Genomic DNA, 18,957 nt, shown 5'->3' with positions numbered 1-18,957 from the left:
AAGAGGGCTTGCCTCGAGGCACTTGTAATATGATGCTCACTTGAGCTGAATTTGCGAGTTTCAGCATGCCAAAATAATTTAAACATCTTTTTCAAGGTACCCCCAGTTCACTTTGAAGAGCTTCCTCTTTTTCCGAAGCAAGATTAGATTGACGGCACAAGCCTGCTAGATCATTCGTTTCCAGAGAACCACGCCTCAACACCAACGAAAGGGGAGGGCCTCTGTACGTTCGCTTGCTGATGGTTCTCTTTGCACTAACCTGTTATGGCTAGCTCGGTGATGAGGGCGCTGGTGGTGGTGTTCTTCACAGTGCCGCTTAGGAAAATTCGCACTCAATGCCGTTGACACCTGAGCTCGTCATCGAGTGCTTGTTTTTGACAGCTCAATTAAGTGTGCTCTCGTATAAGCCTTTAGCATAAACCATTAACCTTTTTGATGCCATCGAAGTGAAGAGCAAACGTGGTAACAAAGTGAGCCCACTCGCCAAGACGCCGGTGCCAATGTGTTTATTTGCGATATGACCTTACATCACTGGTCACGATCTCACCAGAGCACAATATTGAAGCGGGTGTTGTCTTAGAAAAGTGCACAGTTCAATCAGCACTTTATTCTATCTAGAAATATTTCTTATCTCAAGCAAATTGTACTTGGTGCTCATTACGCTGCCGCGAGCAGCGATGTCGGCAAATGCTTTCCTTTTGAAAGCAAGAAAAACAGAAATAATTTTTGTGCGCTTTGTCGGTGACAAGGCTAAGCTCCTAGTAGGGAATGGGGTAAGGAAATAAAAAAGATTATTAGAAAAAGAGAGATATAGAAGACGGAGCACTTACCGCGCACGGGTGAAGAAAGGGAGAAAAAAGATAAGAAAAATGAGGGACACGGTCGAACGAGTCCGAGGACGAGACACCACTCGGCGAGAGCTACACGCCTCCGAGAAATCACTGACAGTGGGCCGATCGGCGAGAGCTATGCTGGCGTCAGAGATTGCGGACAACACAACAGTCCGCAATGAAATCCAGCTATTGAGGAAAGGCTATGAGGCTTGATTCTACTGATTTGCTTTGGCCATGGTAACTGGAGCGGCGACAAGGAGACAGCACCACCGGTGGCGTGACGACACACGGCTTCTAAGCTGTCAGTGGCTGTGGCCGTGCGACAGTCCGATGTGACGACGAAAATACCTGCCCAGCTTGATCCACACCGGACCTGCGATGCGACGACCGGATGCGATGAAACGTCAGAAAGCATCACCATACAGGCTTTCCTATCGTCACACCGCACTCCACATCGCAAGCAAAACCGCACTGTCTGTCTCACGCCAAGGCACTCGGCTAATCACACGCAGGTCGCAGGATCGAATTACTGCCATGGTGTCCACATTCTAGATTCAGATGAAATGCTTGAGGCCCATGTGGTTAGATTTATGTGCATGTTAAAGAGCCCTAAGTAGTCAAAATTTCTGGAGCCCTCTACTACAGAGTCTCTCATAACAATAAGCAGCTTTGGGACTCTAAACCCCTAAAATTAATAAAAACGCTCTATGCACGTGGGCTACTTTCATTCTGCTGATCTGGAAAGCCTGATCATTTGCTGGATTGTGTAGAATCTTCGTCTTCATATGATCTCAATCTAACCAAAATGAGAGAGAGGTCACGTGCCTTACAATGCGATGGAACATGCAATGCATCAGACTCCTTTATAAACTGATGCACTTTTTAAACAAGTGTCAATTCATGGGCTGCTTTGTTTTAATTTGATTCATATGCAGAGTTGAACATCCCAAAATCAGCATATAATTATGAGAGATGTTGTAGTGGAAGGCTCTGGATGTTTAGACCGGCTGGGGTTTTTTAATGGGCGCCCAAATTTGAGCACTTGAGTTTCCAGCATTTCAACCTCCATCGAAAATGCAGCAGCGGCAGCCGGGATTTAATCCCGTGACCTAGGCGTCAGCAACAGAGTACCTTAACCACTAGACCACTGCAGTGGGGCACGTGCTGCTTTCTCCTTCGTACGACTTTCTACATACAGGTTGTGAAGGTGCTGACACCCCTTCTGAAGTTGTTTGCGCCGCGTGACGTGCGTGTCTCACCCAAAAGCCGCGACTCAGGCTACAACCACTGGGTGATAGATGCTATTGTGTTCGCGTTGAGGACCATTATCATCACCATGGTTGTTACAGTGGTAGCGCCAGCTGTGACCCCCGGCGGAAGCAAGCCTTGGTGGTAGACGAGAGTTGAGTGAGTCTCTTCTGGCGTGGCGTTCGCTCGCTGAGAATTCGAGACCCCACATTGGTGCCCATTGTAGGTATCTTGGAGTATCGAACGACAGTTCTTGTGGTTCGGTAGAAGCTTTTGTTAGAGCCGGGGTAGAGTAGGGCTCGGGTGACATTTTTGCTAGCGTCAGTGGTGTGCTCTGTTTAGAAGCGAGGAGATCGGTTTGTAACGTGTTTGAATTTGTCAGCTGGTTGAGTTTTTTTTTGCTCGCAAGTGTTGTTCTTTTTATTGGTGTTACTTTTGAAAACCCTTGTTGAATTGGGACGAGAGCCATGCGGTCTGCATCCTGGGGTGACCAAAGCCTGGAGCACGTCGTTTGTAGGTCAGGCCCGAAGCGAGTGAGTAGGGAAGCCTCGTTGGTGAACCGATTTTCTGTAATTAGCTTCTATCGCTGGGCTCAGGGAGCCGGGGGTCGCTGCTATCTTGTATTGCGGCTGGACGCCGGGGCGTCGTGACACTGCCCGGGGTGGTGCACGCCGATGGCTCGGTAAGCTGCTGTGTGCTTGCGGCAAGCGATAGGGCCACCTCACAGAGAGGATGTCTCCCCGCGGCTGCCTCTTCTGCACCTAGGCTGGGTGCTAGGTGGATGCCGGTTGTTGCCGAGCGACTCATTAGGCCTAAGGCTCTGCACAGCTGCCTGTCGCTTGTGGCACAACCAGAAAGATACTTTTTTATCTTGCGATGCACGAGTCAACAAAAAGGAAGTTTGTTTTCTATTGATAGGCGTCTCGGCCGCCGCCGATGTATTAGCTAGCTGTACTGACCATCGTACCACGTGGCCGAAAAGCCCGAAGCTCTCTTCCCTAGGCCCTGCTCCATTGTTTCTCTCGAGTGTTTTATAATGTACACAGCGGGAGTGAAATAAAGCATGGCTGGCTGTCTTGTGCACATCTTCAGCGCCGCTGGCGAGGAAAGCGGTTGGGAGGTCGGGCGAACGAGATGCTTGGGACCATCGCAACTGCCTGCAGTCTGGAACCTTCGTGAGTGCTGGTCGCAACTAAAACACGTGTCGGCATGAGTGATGGTTCATTGCTGTTCCAGGACCGGTACTGAGGTGAAGTTATTGTCGACGTCTTTTGCCCATTACTGTAAATATAAGGCTCTTTTTCATGCCGACTTGAACTAGTGCGCTTTAGTATGGGCAAACACTAAGAGAACAAATTTAATTAAGCTAAAAATTCTTCAGAAAAGAGTGATCAGGGCCATAGAAAACATATCATACCTTGAACACACAGGACAACTTTTTGTTAGACATAAAATTGTTAAGGCAAATGACATACAAATTCAGGTTGTTACAATCCTATATTAGCAAAAACAGAGGAAAACTCTACCCATTTCTGACACTTGCAAATCTTGAACTTACTCAAACCATTAACTTCCATCGTTATAAACCCCCGTGGAAAATTCCATTATCTCGCACCAATTACGGCCCCCAAAGACTTAGCCACATGCTACCTACTCTACTGAACTCATATGAGCAGCAAAACATAAAAATTGACAAATAAACAATATCGATGTGCAAACACTATTCTTGTAGATTTGTATTGTTTATATAGGTCACTCTGTGTTCCTGTGCATCATTTTTTGTGTACCTTTATTTTTTATTTATTTATTTTGTGTAACCTCATTGTGTACCTTTTTTATGTACGAAAGCGATGATACACACTCTGCGAATTACTGTGCTCAAGTGTTTATGAAATATTCCTTTTTATTTGTATACCTTAGCCTGTCATTTACTTTGCCTTTTGCTTGTAATATTACTTGCTTTAGAGCGATTGTCTTTTCATTTCATTGGATTTCGTTTTTACCCTGTCACTGCTGATGTATGATGGACAGTGCTTAATCAAGCTACAAAAACTGCAGTTTTTTTGCCGTCTCCCCATTTTCGCCATTGTATCTCTATTGGTGAAAATGAAATAAGTAAAATAAAATTAAATAAAAAAGTCGAGCCGGACAGTGCAGCCGTGTTGAGCAGCGGTGATGTCGTGGTGCACGGACATTAAGAAACATGTGATTTCATTTTTTTGTTAAAGCTTGTGTAGCTAATTTGTCTGTTTTTAGGAATATGGTTTGAATCAAGGTTGGGGAATGTGAAGGTGCTGACACTCCTTGTAAAACTGTTTGCGCCGCGTGGCGCGGGTGTGTCGCCCAAAAGCCACATTTCAGGCTACAACCACCAGGCGATAGATGTCATTGTGTTCGCGTTGAGGACCACTATCATCATCATGGTTGTTACAGTGGTAGTGCCGGCTGTGACCCCTGGCGGAAGAGAGTTGAGTGAGTCTCTTCTGCGCGTGGCGGTTGCCGCGAACGGTTGTCTCTAGCGTGGGTCCTCGGCGCGTGGCACCGCGGGCCTGCGCGTAGGGGGCCTTCATGGTAAGTCAAGCATTAGCGATGCCACCTTGGGTGTGTTATTGTGCGTTTGTCATGTTTTGGAGTTTATCGTATTATTGTGTATGGATGTCCTAGAGTGTAATTATGATTGATGTATTGATTCAGCGGACGATGTCATCGTTCAGAAGTATTAAATAAATGGTTTCTACTGACTGCCTCACTGTGTCTGTTCACTCCAAGAGCATGGCGTGGTGTTCATTCGTCAATGTCGAGACCCCACAATGTGCAATCTTAAATACCTCAAAAGACAAGAAATAACAGTCTGTGTAGCATTTTCAAATAATGCCAGTTTGTGACGTCCTGCTCTTACACTGTATGTTCATCAATGTAACAGGTAGCCCACTCTACAGAAAAATGAGGTCTATGGACTGTGCAAGTGTCCAATAAAATGGCACGCATGAACCAGGGTAGATACAACTTGCAGAATTGCACCTGTTATTGAACTCTTCTGCTAAGCATATCCACCAAGCACTCACCTGGAGGAAACGGGATATGATGCACCGGTACTCCCGTGGCATGGCAACGATGCTTCCAAATATCCAAAAGAGGTGCGTCTCACCGTTCGCTAGTAATATAGTGCGCAAGACTCTGTAGAATTCAAAAAAGGGTATACCCGTGTCTGTTGCATCTGCCGACAAAGAAAAAGCACTAATATACTTTCAGTCAGTGACAGCAACACAATATGCGAGGCTTAACTAAACGATATTATCTTTCAAAAAGTGCCGCACTAGATGAAATTTGCGAGCCAGCTGAAAAAATTGCTATCATGATAATATTAACGAAGCAGTAGTGAACATTTTGTAGGGTGGAGGCTCTTCGGACACTGGAGCATGAAGCACCATGAAAGATACACGTGTTTCAAAGCTGTTTATGTGATTGGAATGTCCAATTTCGTTTCACGTTCCCTTGTGCCCTCTGACGCGTGTGCTGCTCCTCTATCCTACAAGATACTACTCCGAAAGCCCAACATGCAACTTTGATGAGTGTAAGATACAAAGTGTCCTGCTAATTAAAACGCGTTTACTACTGTACTTGCACCCATAGGCATGAGGAGGGTTCCCCTTCAGGGGGGGCGAAGGTTTGTCTCCCCCTCCCTTGTATGCAAATGGATGAGGCTGGCTTTGCGCAACCCCCTACTCCCCCACTTCCCCTCCACACGCTTATATAGGCGTTCAAGCAGAGCTTGAACGCTTATGCTCATGCGTCCACAAATTATGCCCCTGCAGCCATTTGCCATGGTACCTTAGCTGCTAGGATGATGTGCTGCTTTGCACAGTGGTACTGATTATGATCTATTCATCATGTTTAGTGCTCTGGCAGTACTGGGCGTGTCCACGATGTTTTGTTGGGCATCGATGTAGAATCGCCTGCTTGTGTCTCCATAAGTATAGACCACCGAGATGCAGAGCCACTCCCATTGTTTGACCTTTTGAACCCAAAAAATACACTTTTTCTTTTGTTATCCCGCACAAAAACGTTAATCAATGTCACTGTACTACCAAAAGTCAACGGGAACACAATATCGGAGCTTTGCCCACATCGAAACACATGTGGACGGCAGCTACATGAGGCGTATCGCCTTGCAATGCCGAACAGCCGCGCAGTAGTAGCGGCGTGTTCTTCCGATCTAAGGTAGGTGTTCCAAGAACAGTATTCATTGCAGAGAAACTGCATTTATTAAACATCTCAGATGGCCTTGTGCAGCAATACATTTCTTTTTTATTTCTCAAACGAATTATCATAACAAGTTTCTAGTATCAAATTCGTGTTCTTTCTGCGTGACCTGCATTCCTCGACTCATTTCTTTCTACAGGTATTTCAACACGCTCCACAATAATGTGCGTCATAGTGGTTATAGACATGGTTATGAATCTTCTTAATTTTCATAAAAGCCCCTTAATTATGAAAAGCTGACATGAAGCACACTGCTTTCTACACTATAGATGACATATGAGACATAACAAAACAGTAATAAAAATGGTTCGTGAAAGGACTACTGCCAAGGAATGCGATCTATCTCGTGACAGTGAAAGTATCGCAATAGCATATGAAACACCACGCTCATTTCCAGAAGAAATGGAGATACAAATAAATTAGGCCCAACAATTTAGAAATTACCACCCCCTACCCCTAAATGGCAGCCCCTAGAGGGCGACCTAATATGGCCACCTAATATCACAGAGTTGGTCTTTCGGGTCCTAGCTAAGCGACACGGCCTTCCACTATTTTGTAGCGTCATCATCATTGCCATTCATCATCATCGTCATTTTTCTAGCCACCGCGTGCAGCTGATGCGACAGCTCAAGGCATGCTGTGGAGAACGAGCTTCTGACCTGGCGGTTTGGACGTGGCAGCCGCCGCCGCTCCGCTTCAGCAAATCAACCTGGATAATAAAGTGGCGAGAGAATGACATGACCACGTTGGCCACCGTCCGGTCTTCCTCACTCGCTATATTGGTGACCACGGACACACGAACAAGCGACCGGCGCTGCACTACTGCCATCGAGCTACGCGGTCATGCTCCAGTCAGCACAAGCCTGGCAGCCTCAATTCGACGCCACTGCCCCCGTTTCGGACCTCTCGCCAAGAGTCGTGGTTCGAGGAATTTGCGGCGGCCTTGTATCACAACGGCATCTGGATCCAAGAGCTCATGTACGAGGTATTGGAATACCATCTTCCACATGACATCAAAGACCACCTCACGTACTTCTCCTGGAGCCCTCGCCCGTACGATCACTTGCGAGATGCCGTGCTCAAGATTTACGGCCTTAAACAAGCTCCTCCTCCCAAAAATGATACAACTGCACCTGGCTCATCACCTTCCAGGACGCCTCTCGCCCCACAGCCAGTCATGAACATTCTCCTGTCGGCAACTGGCCAGCCACATAGATTCGACATCGGCCGCTGCCCCGTGCACCGCTGCATTCGCTGCAGAAACTTGGTCGGCTGAACTGTCTGTCCCGGGCCATTCGACGACCTCAGCTGGGCCAGCCGACCTTCCTGCAGACTCCCCGCCTGTCCCAGCACCTGTGGAGGCCCGCGACCCCACTCACACTATGGACTCAGAGCCCGCTGTGACACTGCACACAATCAGCTTCCCCTGCACACCGGTGCCTGCTGCTCAAAACCTCGTGGACTGCCAGCACCTACTAACATCATCCTCGATGTATCCTACAGAAGTTCAAGCCCCTGAGCATGCACGGCTGAACGTGCATGATGCTGTGAAGATGTCAGGAAATCCCGAAGGCCGGGCCTGGTTCATCACAGGAGGAGCACACTGTGCATGCCCCAACAGATTCGCAGTTAAACCATCCGCCTACCACTACGTACGCGTGCTTGAGCATTTCAACACCGTCGACGGCCTAGACAACTGTGACGCCACATACCCGCCGCTCGATGTCACATCACCAAACATCGGTTCTAGCTCGAACAACGCGACGACTCATCGGCATACGCCTACGCGTTACACGTCGCCAAAGGTCGGAAAAAGAAATCTATCAGTGCCCTCTGAGCCGGCACTTATCACTGTAAACCATGTCGCACTTTATCCGTCCATAGCGCACCGCTTCCAACTTATCTGCGCCCTACTCAGCCGACCAGGCGGCCGCAGCAGCTGGTAATGTGCCACCGCAAGCGACAGTACCAGCACGGTAAACACACTACCAGGGTTGACCGCACTCCCTGTCGACGTTCTCACCAGCTCCAACAAGGAAGTAACACTAGACCCTCTGGACTGGTCGTACAACGCTCATGCTACAGTCCATCTTTTAAGCATCAGTGTTCGAGTGCGCGCGACAATCGACCGCACCGAAACCGCCCGTGTGTTCTCGGCCCTTGACCATTTTCCACCTCGTCGTTGGTACTTGCTATCGACAAAAGTGTCCCTTCATCACGACCTTCGCCCACTTCTTCCAACAGCATGCCTGCATAGCCACCCTCGTCCACTGCGCCATTCCCAGTGTCGCCCGCCAGAGACCCACTGGTTGCCGATTGTCCCTTCCAGTTGACGACCTGGACTGCTCATGGACCCCATTTCGTTTTGCAAACCTCACTCGCTTGTATATACACTCTAATTATTTTCATTCCGGCTTCATTTCTGTGGGGGGGAGTAATCTGTAGCGTCATCATCATCGCCATTCATCATCATCGTCATTTTTCTAGCCACCGCGCTGCGCCTCTCGTGCAGCTGATGCGACAGCTCGAGGCGTGCTGTGGAGAATGAGCTTCTGGCCTGGCGGTTTGGACGTGGCAGCCGCCGCCGCTCCGCTTCAGCAAATCAACCTGGAAAATAAAGTGACGAGAGAACGACACGACCACGTTGGCCGCCGTCCCGTGTTTCTCTCCCGCAACAGTTTTTTGTTATTGTGCAGCCAAGGTCAGACACTTGAGAGCAAGCCCACGGGATACATTTCAGATCCACCTGCTCTTACAAAATGAAGTATGTTCAGCACAAAGCACTTTTACTGCAGCGTTGACATCAGTTTCCCTAACCTTTTACCTAATCGCACCTTTATACAGTTACCAAACTTCTGTTTTTGCAGAAGAGTACTCACCATACAAGCTTTTCCTATTTGCGTTGATGTTCGCCAGGTCACTACTTGGGGAGTCGCCAATAAGAAGGTCGATGGGACACAGTTCCTTGAGCTGCAGTGGGTACAAGCACGCCTTAGGACACTGTTTCCAAGCACTCTAACTATAAAAGTTTATCGCTCTAAATCGCCAAATTTTAGTGAAATTTAACTGGTGCCCAAGCTCGCTTTGAATCCGGAATCCCGAATGACCTATTTTTAATAAATATTATGGTAGAAGGGACTGATTACTGAAAACTGGGCGCTGTTCTAACAAACACCAGTTGCAATAATAAACAATTCATGCCGACCTTTTGCTCGTTAAGGTGCTCCACTGGCCCCAGGTAGGTAATTGAGGATCCATGACGAGTGAGGCCCACGTGAATGGCGTCGTTGTCTACTTCACTGGCATAGTACACCTCTACTGAGAGGCCCAGTTGGTTCAGTACGTACTTGCCTGCGGGACGAGCAAGGCCATGTAACTCACAGTACTTAGCATGTTGAAACAACACGGCCCTAGAAGAGATTAAGGCTTCTTGCTACATAGTCAACACCGTTCTTGTTTAGAATAGAGGAAAATATGCTGTTGGCACTGCATACATGCGGAATCTAAAACAATACTGTTCAATGCTTACTATAGGAAAGCTTGCGGGTTGGCCGCACTTCATTGCGGGTGATTTGTGGAAACCCTGCTCCACTCAGAAAAACCTAGCCACGTTCACAGTTTTTTGATGAGAAAGTCGCAGCTTTGCCACAAAGGCGTAGCCATGAAAGCTATAGCAACAATTCAAATCCTATTCTATCCTAATGAAATCCTATCCTTGTTCTTACGGGTGAGCACTTGAATACAGCTCTCACATCAAACGACGCTGACGTACCTGCGCGTCCCTTTCTATCTTTTTTTCGATCGCAATATTTGAGTGACTCTCGGTGCCACGTTACTTTGACCTACACTGTAAGGCAAAATTACTTGAAAAAGAAGTAACGGCACCCAATAGGCGCGGGCGATGAACAGATAAAACTATTGAGGAGCAACCACAGAAGGAGGCGTGCTACGTGCAAACCACTTAGTCTTTAAACACGCTCCAAAGGGATGGACCGCCCGGGAAATGCGGACAGTGCGTAAAGCGTTGCTAAAGTCACTAGCCATCCTATTCCTCTCCTGGATTAGTCTTACCCCGTATTTTGCTGACGACAGTTCGCATTGCGTCACGCTCGGAGTTCTCGACCACGGCCGCCTGAATTGATGATCTAGGAATTACGACGTGGAGCTTGTATGTACGCTTGGATGAGCGTGCGCTGCTGATTTTACTATTCGCCGCACCTATGAAGTCTGGAGTAGGTCTCGACACGCCACCACGCCACGCTGTCAATCGCTGGTTTCCAGATAGTCAAGACCAATGACAGCAACAGTTGCGAAGGCAAACATGGCGGCAGAAAGGTCAGCAGGCTTACCGGATGCATTGATTCATTCCGATTCAGGGCAAAAATTTGCGCTGGATTCTTTCACAAGTACGTGATCATTCTTTATTGTACTCTACTTGTCACGTGTGCGATATGGATCGCGCTTGCCGACAACGGGCTCTGTCGTGTCGTATATCGCACGCACAAAATGCACCAGGAAGGTCAGCTTGGGCGTCAGCAATTCGCCTGTGCTTTGCGACCACCTGGAAATCGGCCACCATTATCGTCGGCCTCCCGTACGCTCGCTCATCGAGTGCTTGCCTGTCATCGAAAACACATTGTGGGTTCCCTTAATGAGCTTGGTTGTAGTATTTTGCGCGCTGTAAGTGCACCAGCACGGGCTGGCGGGGCTTTGGCTAGCGTCAGAACTAAGAGAAAATTGGTCGCCATTACATTTGGCTTCCCCGTCAGTCGGTCGCAAGCAGCCCGGTGCCGTCCGTCGGCCGCGGCGGCAGACTCGCGTTTGCACGCTGCACTCGCACTCGCTCAAGTTTGTGGAAAAGGGCCGCATTACTATCTATTTCTTCGGCGCTAGCTCAAAACGAGCTCGGCGCTGTTCGTGGCAGCGGTCAAGCGTACGCTCGCTCTCCTGTTTGAAGTTCGCTGGTGGCAGACACTCCGCGTGCAGCACTGTGTTTGTTCTCACGTTCGCTTGCTCGAGCTGAACGACGTCGCTCGCTTAGAACTCGCCGTCTTGTTGGCGGAACGGTGGTTTGAGGAGTTGTGGCTACAGCTGCCGCTCTTAGGCTGTTGCGCTACGGAGATCGAAATGACTCTTTTATGATGTGTGACATCACGGTGATATTTTAAGCTTGTGATATCTCATGTCTGTTTTTATTTCACCTTGCACGTATTTCTCATATGCAGTCGTATTCATCATTTGTGATGTGTGACTAACTATTTTGCATACTTATTGTGTAGCCGTGGGCACCCACCGTGCTGAAGGCTGTGTTCGCTGGCGTCAGCGATGCCTGTCATCTGTCTCTCGTCAGAGCACCTTCAGAAGGACTGTACGAGTTGTGAAGTTTTTAAAGTTAATTGTGTGTCGTATTTTACACACATGTCTTTATATTACCTTCCAAGTATTTTTCATATGCGTACATTTTCATCTTTTGCCACGTGTGTATAACTGTTTTCACAATATTATTGTACGTGCAGCCATGGGAACACAAGAGGCAGAAGGCTCTGCGTGCGCTGGCACCTGCAATGCGTGTCATCTATCACTTCCGTCGGAGAAGCTCCACAACGAGTGAACAAGATGTGACAACGAGACAGGACTTGTACACTTCACCATGAATTCGCTTAAAAGAATGGAGAAACTTGATGTGTATGTAGAAAAATAAAAGATTTCGATGTCTCCCTTTTGTCTTTCGTTGTTGCCCTGACTGAAAGAAGTTACACATAGGTGGCCAACTACTTTCTCGCGTGTTCTTTTCTGCGCTATTTGTTGCTCACTGCGTAGTAAAACAGGCGAAAAAAGTATTAGGCCTGGCCAAAAATAAATAAAAAATAATGTTTTAGCTGGGGATAAAAGGTTCATTCGATTGGAGTATTTGAGTGGATCAATCGTTCGTCCAGCAAGGCGCAATTGTAGGGACTAACGGTTGCCAGGTAAGATGTAAATGTGGGGATTAACAGTTACCCTATAAGGGGCAAGTGTGAGGAATAAATATTAGTCCTTTGAGGTGAATTTCGGGACTAACAGTCGTTAAGGTGTAAATGTGGGGACTAAATGTTACTTCCTTGAGCTCGTCTGTGGGGACTAACTGTTAGACCCAATGCAGTTTGTCCTTAAAGGAATTAATGGTTGTGGCAGCCCCATTAGTTTCCAGAAAGACTAATTGCACACCCTTTTAACACCTTTTTGCCTTAGAGTGTGCGATAGGAAGAAATGTTGTATGGGGATGTTTGTCGGGGAAATATTGTCATCGTTGGAATAGCCGTATAGGCTGTGTTCCTTCCGCTCATAGCCGAGGTATAGTATCGGTGTCGAAGTCGTTGCGGTTCGTTCGCCTGAGAACAAGTGAGATGAACATGTCCGAGTACTTGCAGAAGGTATAAATTTTGTCCTGTGTAAGTTTGCAAGCCATAGAAGCTGCTGCTTCTTGTCAACAGGAAAACTATGCAACATGAAAAGTGCACAGCAACAACTCTTCGTCTGGAGATGCACATGACATGCTTCTTCCAACAGCACTTTTCTTTTTCTGCCACTCGTATTGCACCTGAAAACAGTGCAGTGGTTCCTTGATGACCAATTCTTGGCTGTCATAGCAATGAAGAAAAAAAATGCGCAGGAATTGGTTTAATACAAGGCGCATTGCTCGATAACGCTAAACAAACCAGCATCAAAACGCACATTCCAAGCCGTTGCCTACATTCCAGAAAGAAGGAATGTGTTGGTTGCCAGACTATACTTCCTCGCCTATTGCAAAGGTCCACATATAAATACGTATACATTTACACTCTAAAAGCTGTGGAGGGTACCGCAGGCGTCAAAAGGCTGAGTTACTCTTTAGAGTGTTCTACTCGAGCAAAGCATGGGATGAAGTAAAATTTATTTTGAATCTGTATGAAATGAGAGAGTGAAACTTCTTTCCACTCTCAATATCTTCGAGAGAGCGGAATGCCCATATACTTTTCAGACATAAGAGAGTAAAACATGATTATACTCTTGATCTTGATTACATTCAGATGCCTCGGCATACTGTGAGTGATTACCACCACTTCATAACCACATGTATATGCAGTAAAACGTACTGCCTTCGTTTGTTGAGGCGTTAGAGACAAATAAAAGAAAAAATAGCATTTCTAGCACATGCCAGTGAATTTCATCGCACAAGAATGCACTTGAAACTGTTAATATCAGCGTTTTTAGCTTCAAATGTGTTTAGTCAAATAAGCGACTTCTATCTTATTCAGTCGGTCACAATCGATACGCAACGCAAGCGTCTATGACAATCTTTTCATATTAATATTCATGTGTTTCACTACGACCATTGCTCACGGGGATGCTGCCGTAAGCCTAACATACGATACGGCTACAGTTGTTGTGGCTTTAGCCGTAGTGAACAAGAATGACTGAAAATACCTCCAAGGGGGTTAAAAACACTAGATTCTTAATAGTAAACTCCAAAAGCGCGATGTTTCTTAAGCAGAAATAACTAACTACTTAGCGAGTCAGTGGAAACGCCGTTCATATAATCATTTTCGCTATCTTCTTACTTCTACTCTAAAAAAACGAGTCGGGTAGACGTTATGATCTCATAAACCACAAAACAAAACACATTAAACATGATTACTTATAGTCTAGCTGGTTTTGATAAGAGCGCCGACACTCAAATCTACGCATCTAAACAAGGAAATGCAGACATATAAACAACATAATTTATGACAATATGAAATAAACTCTTAATTTGGTCTCTCAGCGTGCTGTAGTGGTTAGCGTTTCGCGATGGCAAGCTGCAGTCTGAGGCTCACTTGCTCGAATTTTTTCACATTTTACTTTGTTCTTTTTTACAGTGTTCTTATTCAGCAACCCTGATAATCTGCGCACGAGGGAATTTATCAAAAACATTTAAAAAGCCTGATTTGGGAAATTTTTGTGATTTATTTTTTTCTGATGTGTACTGCAACGCTTTTCGGTAGGGTCATGCTACTCTTTTTCGGGCAGCGTTATGTTACTCTGTTGAGGGGAAGTGCTTTGATCGTTTCTGGTGGAATCTGCCTCAGGAAGAGGTGATTTATTCTGGAAAAGAGAGCGAAATATGGGATAAGAAAGTGATCTCTCAAAAAAAGTTCCCGGCACTCTCTTAGTTCTTGGAGTGTAGGCTGGATGACGTCGATGCCTGTGGCAAAATTCAGCCAGAGTGGTCATAGAATTGCTGCCCAATAAAAATAAGTCTGTCCGCTCACACACACCACTGAGCTACTCGAGTCGTGGTTTCGGCAAATGAAAGTACACAATATTTACATCACTGTTGGCAGAATTGTAGGCTAATGCTATAGGCTGCACCTGTATAGGCTACACCTGCAACATTGAGATATACCCAGAGTTTATGGCCAACGCTGCTTTTTACGCTCACAACCGAAGGCATTACTGCCAAAGCCACGGACACCAGGATGTGTGCCAAATGAGCTCCTTAACGCTTCACATTGAAACGCAACACTAAAAGACAGAAGAATCTTACGGTCATCGGCACGCTTGTGTTGAAGTAGTAATCACTGGCTAATAGGCGTCTTTAGCAAAATGAATGAAGGAAACACCCCATAAAGTCCAGTGAAGTGAATTGGAATTGAGCCTCAGCCACGGCCTAGGTATCGGTCTCGAGCCCTTTGCCCAGGCAGCTTCCTCGGCACGCTGGACGAGCAAAAGAAGTGAGATGCACTCTGCAGTAGAGCATGACGTCAGCCAGATCTCGGAAATTTGGGGTGCACTTAGCTCCAGCAAGAATACGAAAAGCGAAAATGGCGTGAGTGATCAAGGAAGACATTATGATGCATGACTTCAAATTTCCAGCGCATTAAAAACCGGAAGTAAAAAACTGAGACGTGAACAGCACAAACGCTAAACTTCAAGCCATGTTTATTTGGTAAGCCATGTGGACATACAAATGAAAGTGTAAACTCGAACCTCCACTAACTCAACCAGTTTTCCGACTTACTCTTTGTATATTGTCATGGGGTCGTGATGTCGACGAAGGGAGCAGACTGTAGGTCAAACTTGAAACTGTTTATTTGGTAGACTTTGTGGCCGGTAAGTGGAAAATCAGATTACATCAATACACATTAGCAGTCATAGCGGTGAACTGAGTGTCGGCCATTGATCAGCTGAAAGCCGGTGAAGGGCGTGGGAATTTATGCATGTGTGGTCGAGTATCCAAGTGTTAATGCTAGCGGCAATGTAAATTCTTGAAGAAACTGTTACATTCGTGTTACGCGCGTAATCACATCGAAAGGGTCTGAGATAATCTGATTCTTGGTCATTCGGTGCAGTTTGCACAAGGCTGCATTTACAGTGTAACGGGGGATAACAAAACTTGAGGAAAGAATGCGGCATTGGCCCCCTCTGAAAAAAAAAGGTATCATACCCATGCTTTAACAATAGATGGAAGCACAATAGCAAAGCAAGAAATAAACATTAGCTACATGTAACAATGCACATCAATAGAGCAAGTACAACAAAAATACAGTCCTCGGGTTCGTTAACGCTCGCAAAATGGCTTGAGGTCATGGTGTACCTGAGGCGCATGCCATAGACAACTTCAGGTTTTTTACAGTGCCCTTGAGAGGTCGTAATGCCATAACCTCATAGTCGAGTGGCCCCAGACGGTCCGAAGTACTGCCGCAGGAATTTCATGCCGAGTCCTCGTCACCGTTTCGGTGTCCACACCTGAACACTGTCACGAGGCTCATATACCATGAAGCGTCGTCGTAGATTGCAATGGCGGCTGTCAGTCATCTGTTGGTTTTTAATGCGGACACGGACTTGTCCGGCTTTTCGGCGTGCTGAAGGTGGAGGCTGACGTCTAGGTATTATTTGTCAGCGACGTTGGGCAGCATGGCGTTGAGCGTCATTGCCGGGCTTCTTCTGCACGCCAACACTTATGGCGTGATCTGTGTCGTCTCCTGCATGGTCGTGTTGTATGCAAAGGTCACGTAGGAAAAAACGGCGTCCTAAGACTAGTGTTTGACGTCACATAGATGGCCAGGGTGTAGGTGAAGTCACTATTTAAACATTCGGTCAGGCCATTTTTTGGGGTAGTATGCAGTGGTCCGGTGGTTGCTTTTCTCGATGTTTCTCAGAATCACCTGAGTTAGGTCAGCAGTAATTTAAACATTCGGTCAGGCCACTTTTTGGGGTAGTATGCAGTGGTCCGGTGGTTGCTTTTCTCGATGTTTCTCAGAATCACCTGAGTTAGGTCAGCAATAATCGTTGTACCTCTGTCAGTGATGAGAGCCTCTGGGGCACCATGTTGAAAGACGATGTTCCCAACAAAGAACTTAGCTACTTCGGAGACACTGCCTTTTGGCAGGGCTCTTATTTCGGCCTAGCGGGTGAGGCTGCCAGTGACGATGGTTCAGAAATGTTGGCTAGTTGACGTTTGAAACAGCCCCAAGAGGTCTATCATGATCTGCTGAAATGGTCACCGAGGAGAGCCGATTGGCTAGACGAGGCCTTCTGGTATTCTTGGTGGTGTCTTCTGGCGCTGACAGTCTTGGCACTTTGTTACGTGGCAAGCGATGTCGTAGGCAGGGCGCAGCTAGTAGTACTTTTCCTATACTCTTGAGAGCGTGCGTGAAAGTTCGAGGTTCCCAGCCTTGAGGTAGTTATGTAGAGCCTGGAGGACGTCTGGTCGCAATGTTGAAGACATCACGAGAAGGTAGTTGGCTCGAAGTGGTGATGAATTCTTCTTTTTCAGCACCGCGTTTCGAGAGAGAAATGACGTGCGTCCTCTCTTGACTGCCTTCGAAACAATGACGCTCTTGTGTTAGAGGTACCCCAAAAAGCCGCCGAGTTCCGGGTCCACTCACTGTCGTTCAGTGAAGTCATCAGCACTAATGGTTCCCAACAAGTTATCCTCCTGGTCGTCCGGTGGTGGTTTGTTTAGTGAGACGCGAGAAAAGCAGTTGCTTAAGAGTGCTTTCGTGCGGACTTTGAAATGACGGCAATGTCAAATTTCTGAAGCCTCAGAATCCATCTTGGAGATGAACTGAAGGACCCTTCATGTTAGCTAGCCAACACAAGGCGTAGTGTTGTACACAACTTTGACGAACCACCCTAACAATGATGTAGCCCAAGTAATGGCAAGGCCCTCTTTTCTCCGTTGCGGAATTGTTGGCCTCGGCCATGGATAGTGACCGGCTAGCATAACAAATAACCGTTTCAGGTCTGTTCGTGCGCCTCGTGCACAAGAATTGCGGAGAGTCCTACAGTGCTTGCGACTGTGTGCATTTCTGTTGTGGTATCTTCATCGAAATGAGCCAGTAACGGAGACATTTACAGGTGTTATAACGTCTTGAAATGCTTCCTCCTGCGGCGCTTCCCACATGAACTCGACGTCGGTCCTTGTAATATTAGTAAGTGGCTCGGACTTTTTTCCGGTCTCCCTCGTATACTTGGATTTGCGAGTAGACTGTTTTGAGGTCCATAGATGAAGTCCAGGGCTCGATTAAAACCAGTCTGGTCAGAAAAATTCATGACAGAGATTAGTAATAAAACATCTATCTGTTATTTCGATGATTTGCCGGTGCTTACTTATTTCCACCTTGTCCATTGATGCAAAGTATTTCCCATTGTAGACTCGATCGAGGGCATCGTCTATCCGGGATAGAGGGTACACGTCCTCTCTCATGATCCTGTCGGAGCGGCGAGTCTATGCGAAAACGTAGTGTTCCATTCTTGTTCTCTAGCACTATAGAAGATGCCCACGGACTCTGATGGCTGTGTGATGTTTCATGTAGCACTTCGTCAACTTGTTTTTTTAAAGCCTCACACTCTCGCGTCGAAACTCTGTACGGGCTCTGATGAACTCACTCGCTTTTTGCTCTGTTATAATGCGATGTTAGTAACCTGCGCTTTGCCGATGACATTGCATTGCTCAGTAACTCAGGGGACGAATTGCAACTCATGATTACGGAGTTAGACAAGGAGAGCAGAAAGGTGGGTCTTAGAATTAATCTGCAGAAAACGAAAGTAATGTACAACAACCTCGGAAAGGAGCAGCGCTTCGAGATAGGTAATAGTGCACTTGAAGTTGTAAAAGACTATGTCTACTTAGCGCAGGTAATAACCGCAGAGCCGAACCGCGAGATTGAAGTAACTAGAAGAATAAGAATGGGGTGAAGCACATTCGGCAAGCACTCTCAAATTATGACAGGTAGATTGCCACTATCCCTCAAGAGGAAGGTATATAACAGCTGTATCTTGCCAGTACTTAGCTATGGAGCAGAAACCTGGAGACTTACAAAGAGGGTTCAGCTTAAATTGAGGACGACGCAGTGAGCAATGGAAAGTAAAATGGTAGGTGTAACCTTAAGAGACAAGAAGAGAGCAGAGTGGATTAGGGGACAAACGGGGGTTAAGGATATCATAGTTCAAATAAAGAAGAGGAAATGGACATGGGCCGGGCATGTAGCACGCAGACAGGATAACCGCTGGTCATTAAGGGTAACTAACTGAATTCCCAGAGAAGGGAAGCAGGTTAGGGGGAGACAGAAGGTTAGGTGGGCAGATGAGATTAAGAAGTTTGTGGGTA

At 46.8% G+C, this 18,957-nt stretch overlaps 1 protein-coding gene across 3 annotated transcripts in view; it reads right to left on the bottom strand.

Annotated features, from left to right (window-relative positions):
- Positions 1-18,957, bottom strand: part of LOC142776583 (DNA (cytosine-5)-methyltransferase 3A-like) — a 152,193-nt gene that overhangs the window by 14,850 nt on the left and 118,386 nt on the right. For all 3 annotated transcript variants that reach the window (XM_075880485.1, XM_075880484.1, XM_075880486.1), the window contains 3 exons: positions 9,550-9,695; positions 9,224-9,314; positions 5,147-5,298 (listed from right to left, as the gene is read on the bottom strand). In XM_075880485.1, the coding sequence (XP_075736600.1) occupies positions 5,147-5,298; positions 9,224-9,314; positions 9,550-9,695 (389 nt within the window). The remainder of the gene's footprint in view (positions 1-5,146; positions 5,299-9,223; positions 9,315-9,549; positions 9,696-18,957) is intronic.

Source organism: Rhipicephalus microplus, chromosome X, assembly GCF_043290135.1.
Source record: "Rhipicephalus microplus isolate Deutch F79 chromosome X, USDA_Rmic, whole genome shotgun sequence".
Taxonomy (NCBI): Eukaryota; Metazoa; Arthropoda; class Arachnida; order Ixodida; family Ixodidae; genus Rhipicephalus; species Rhipicephalus microplus.
The sequence above is the reverse complement of the archived record's forward strand: the minus strand, read 5'-3'. Positions and strand labels throughout refer to the sequence as shown.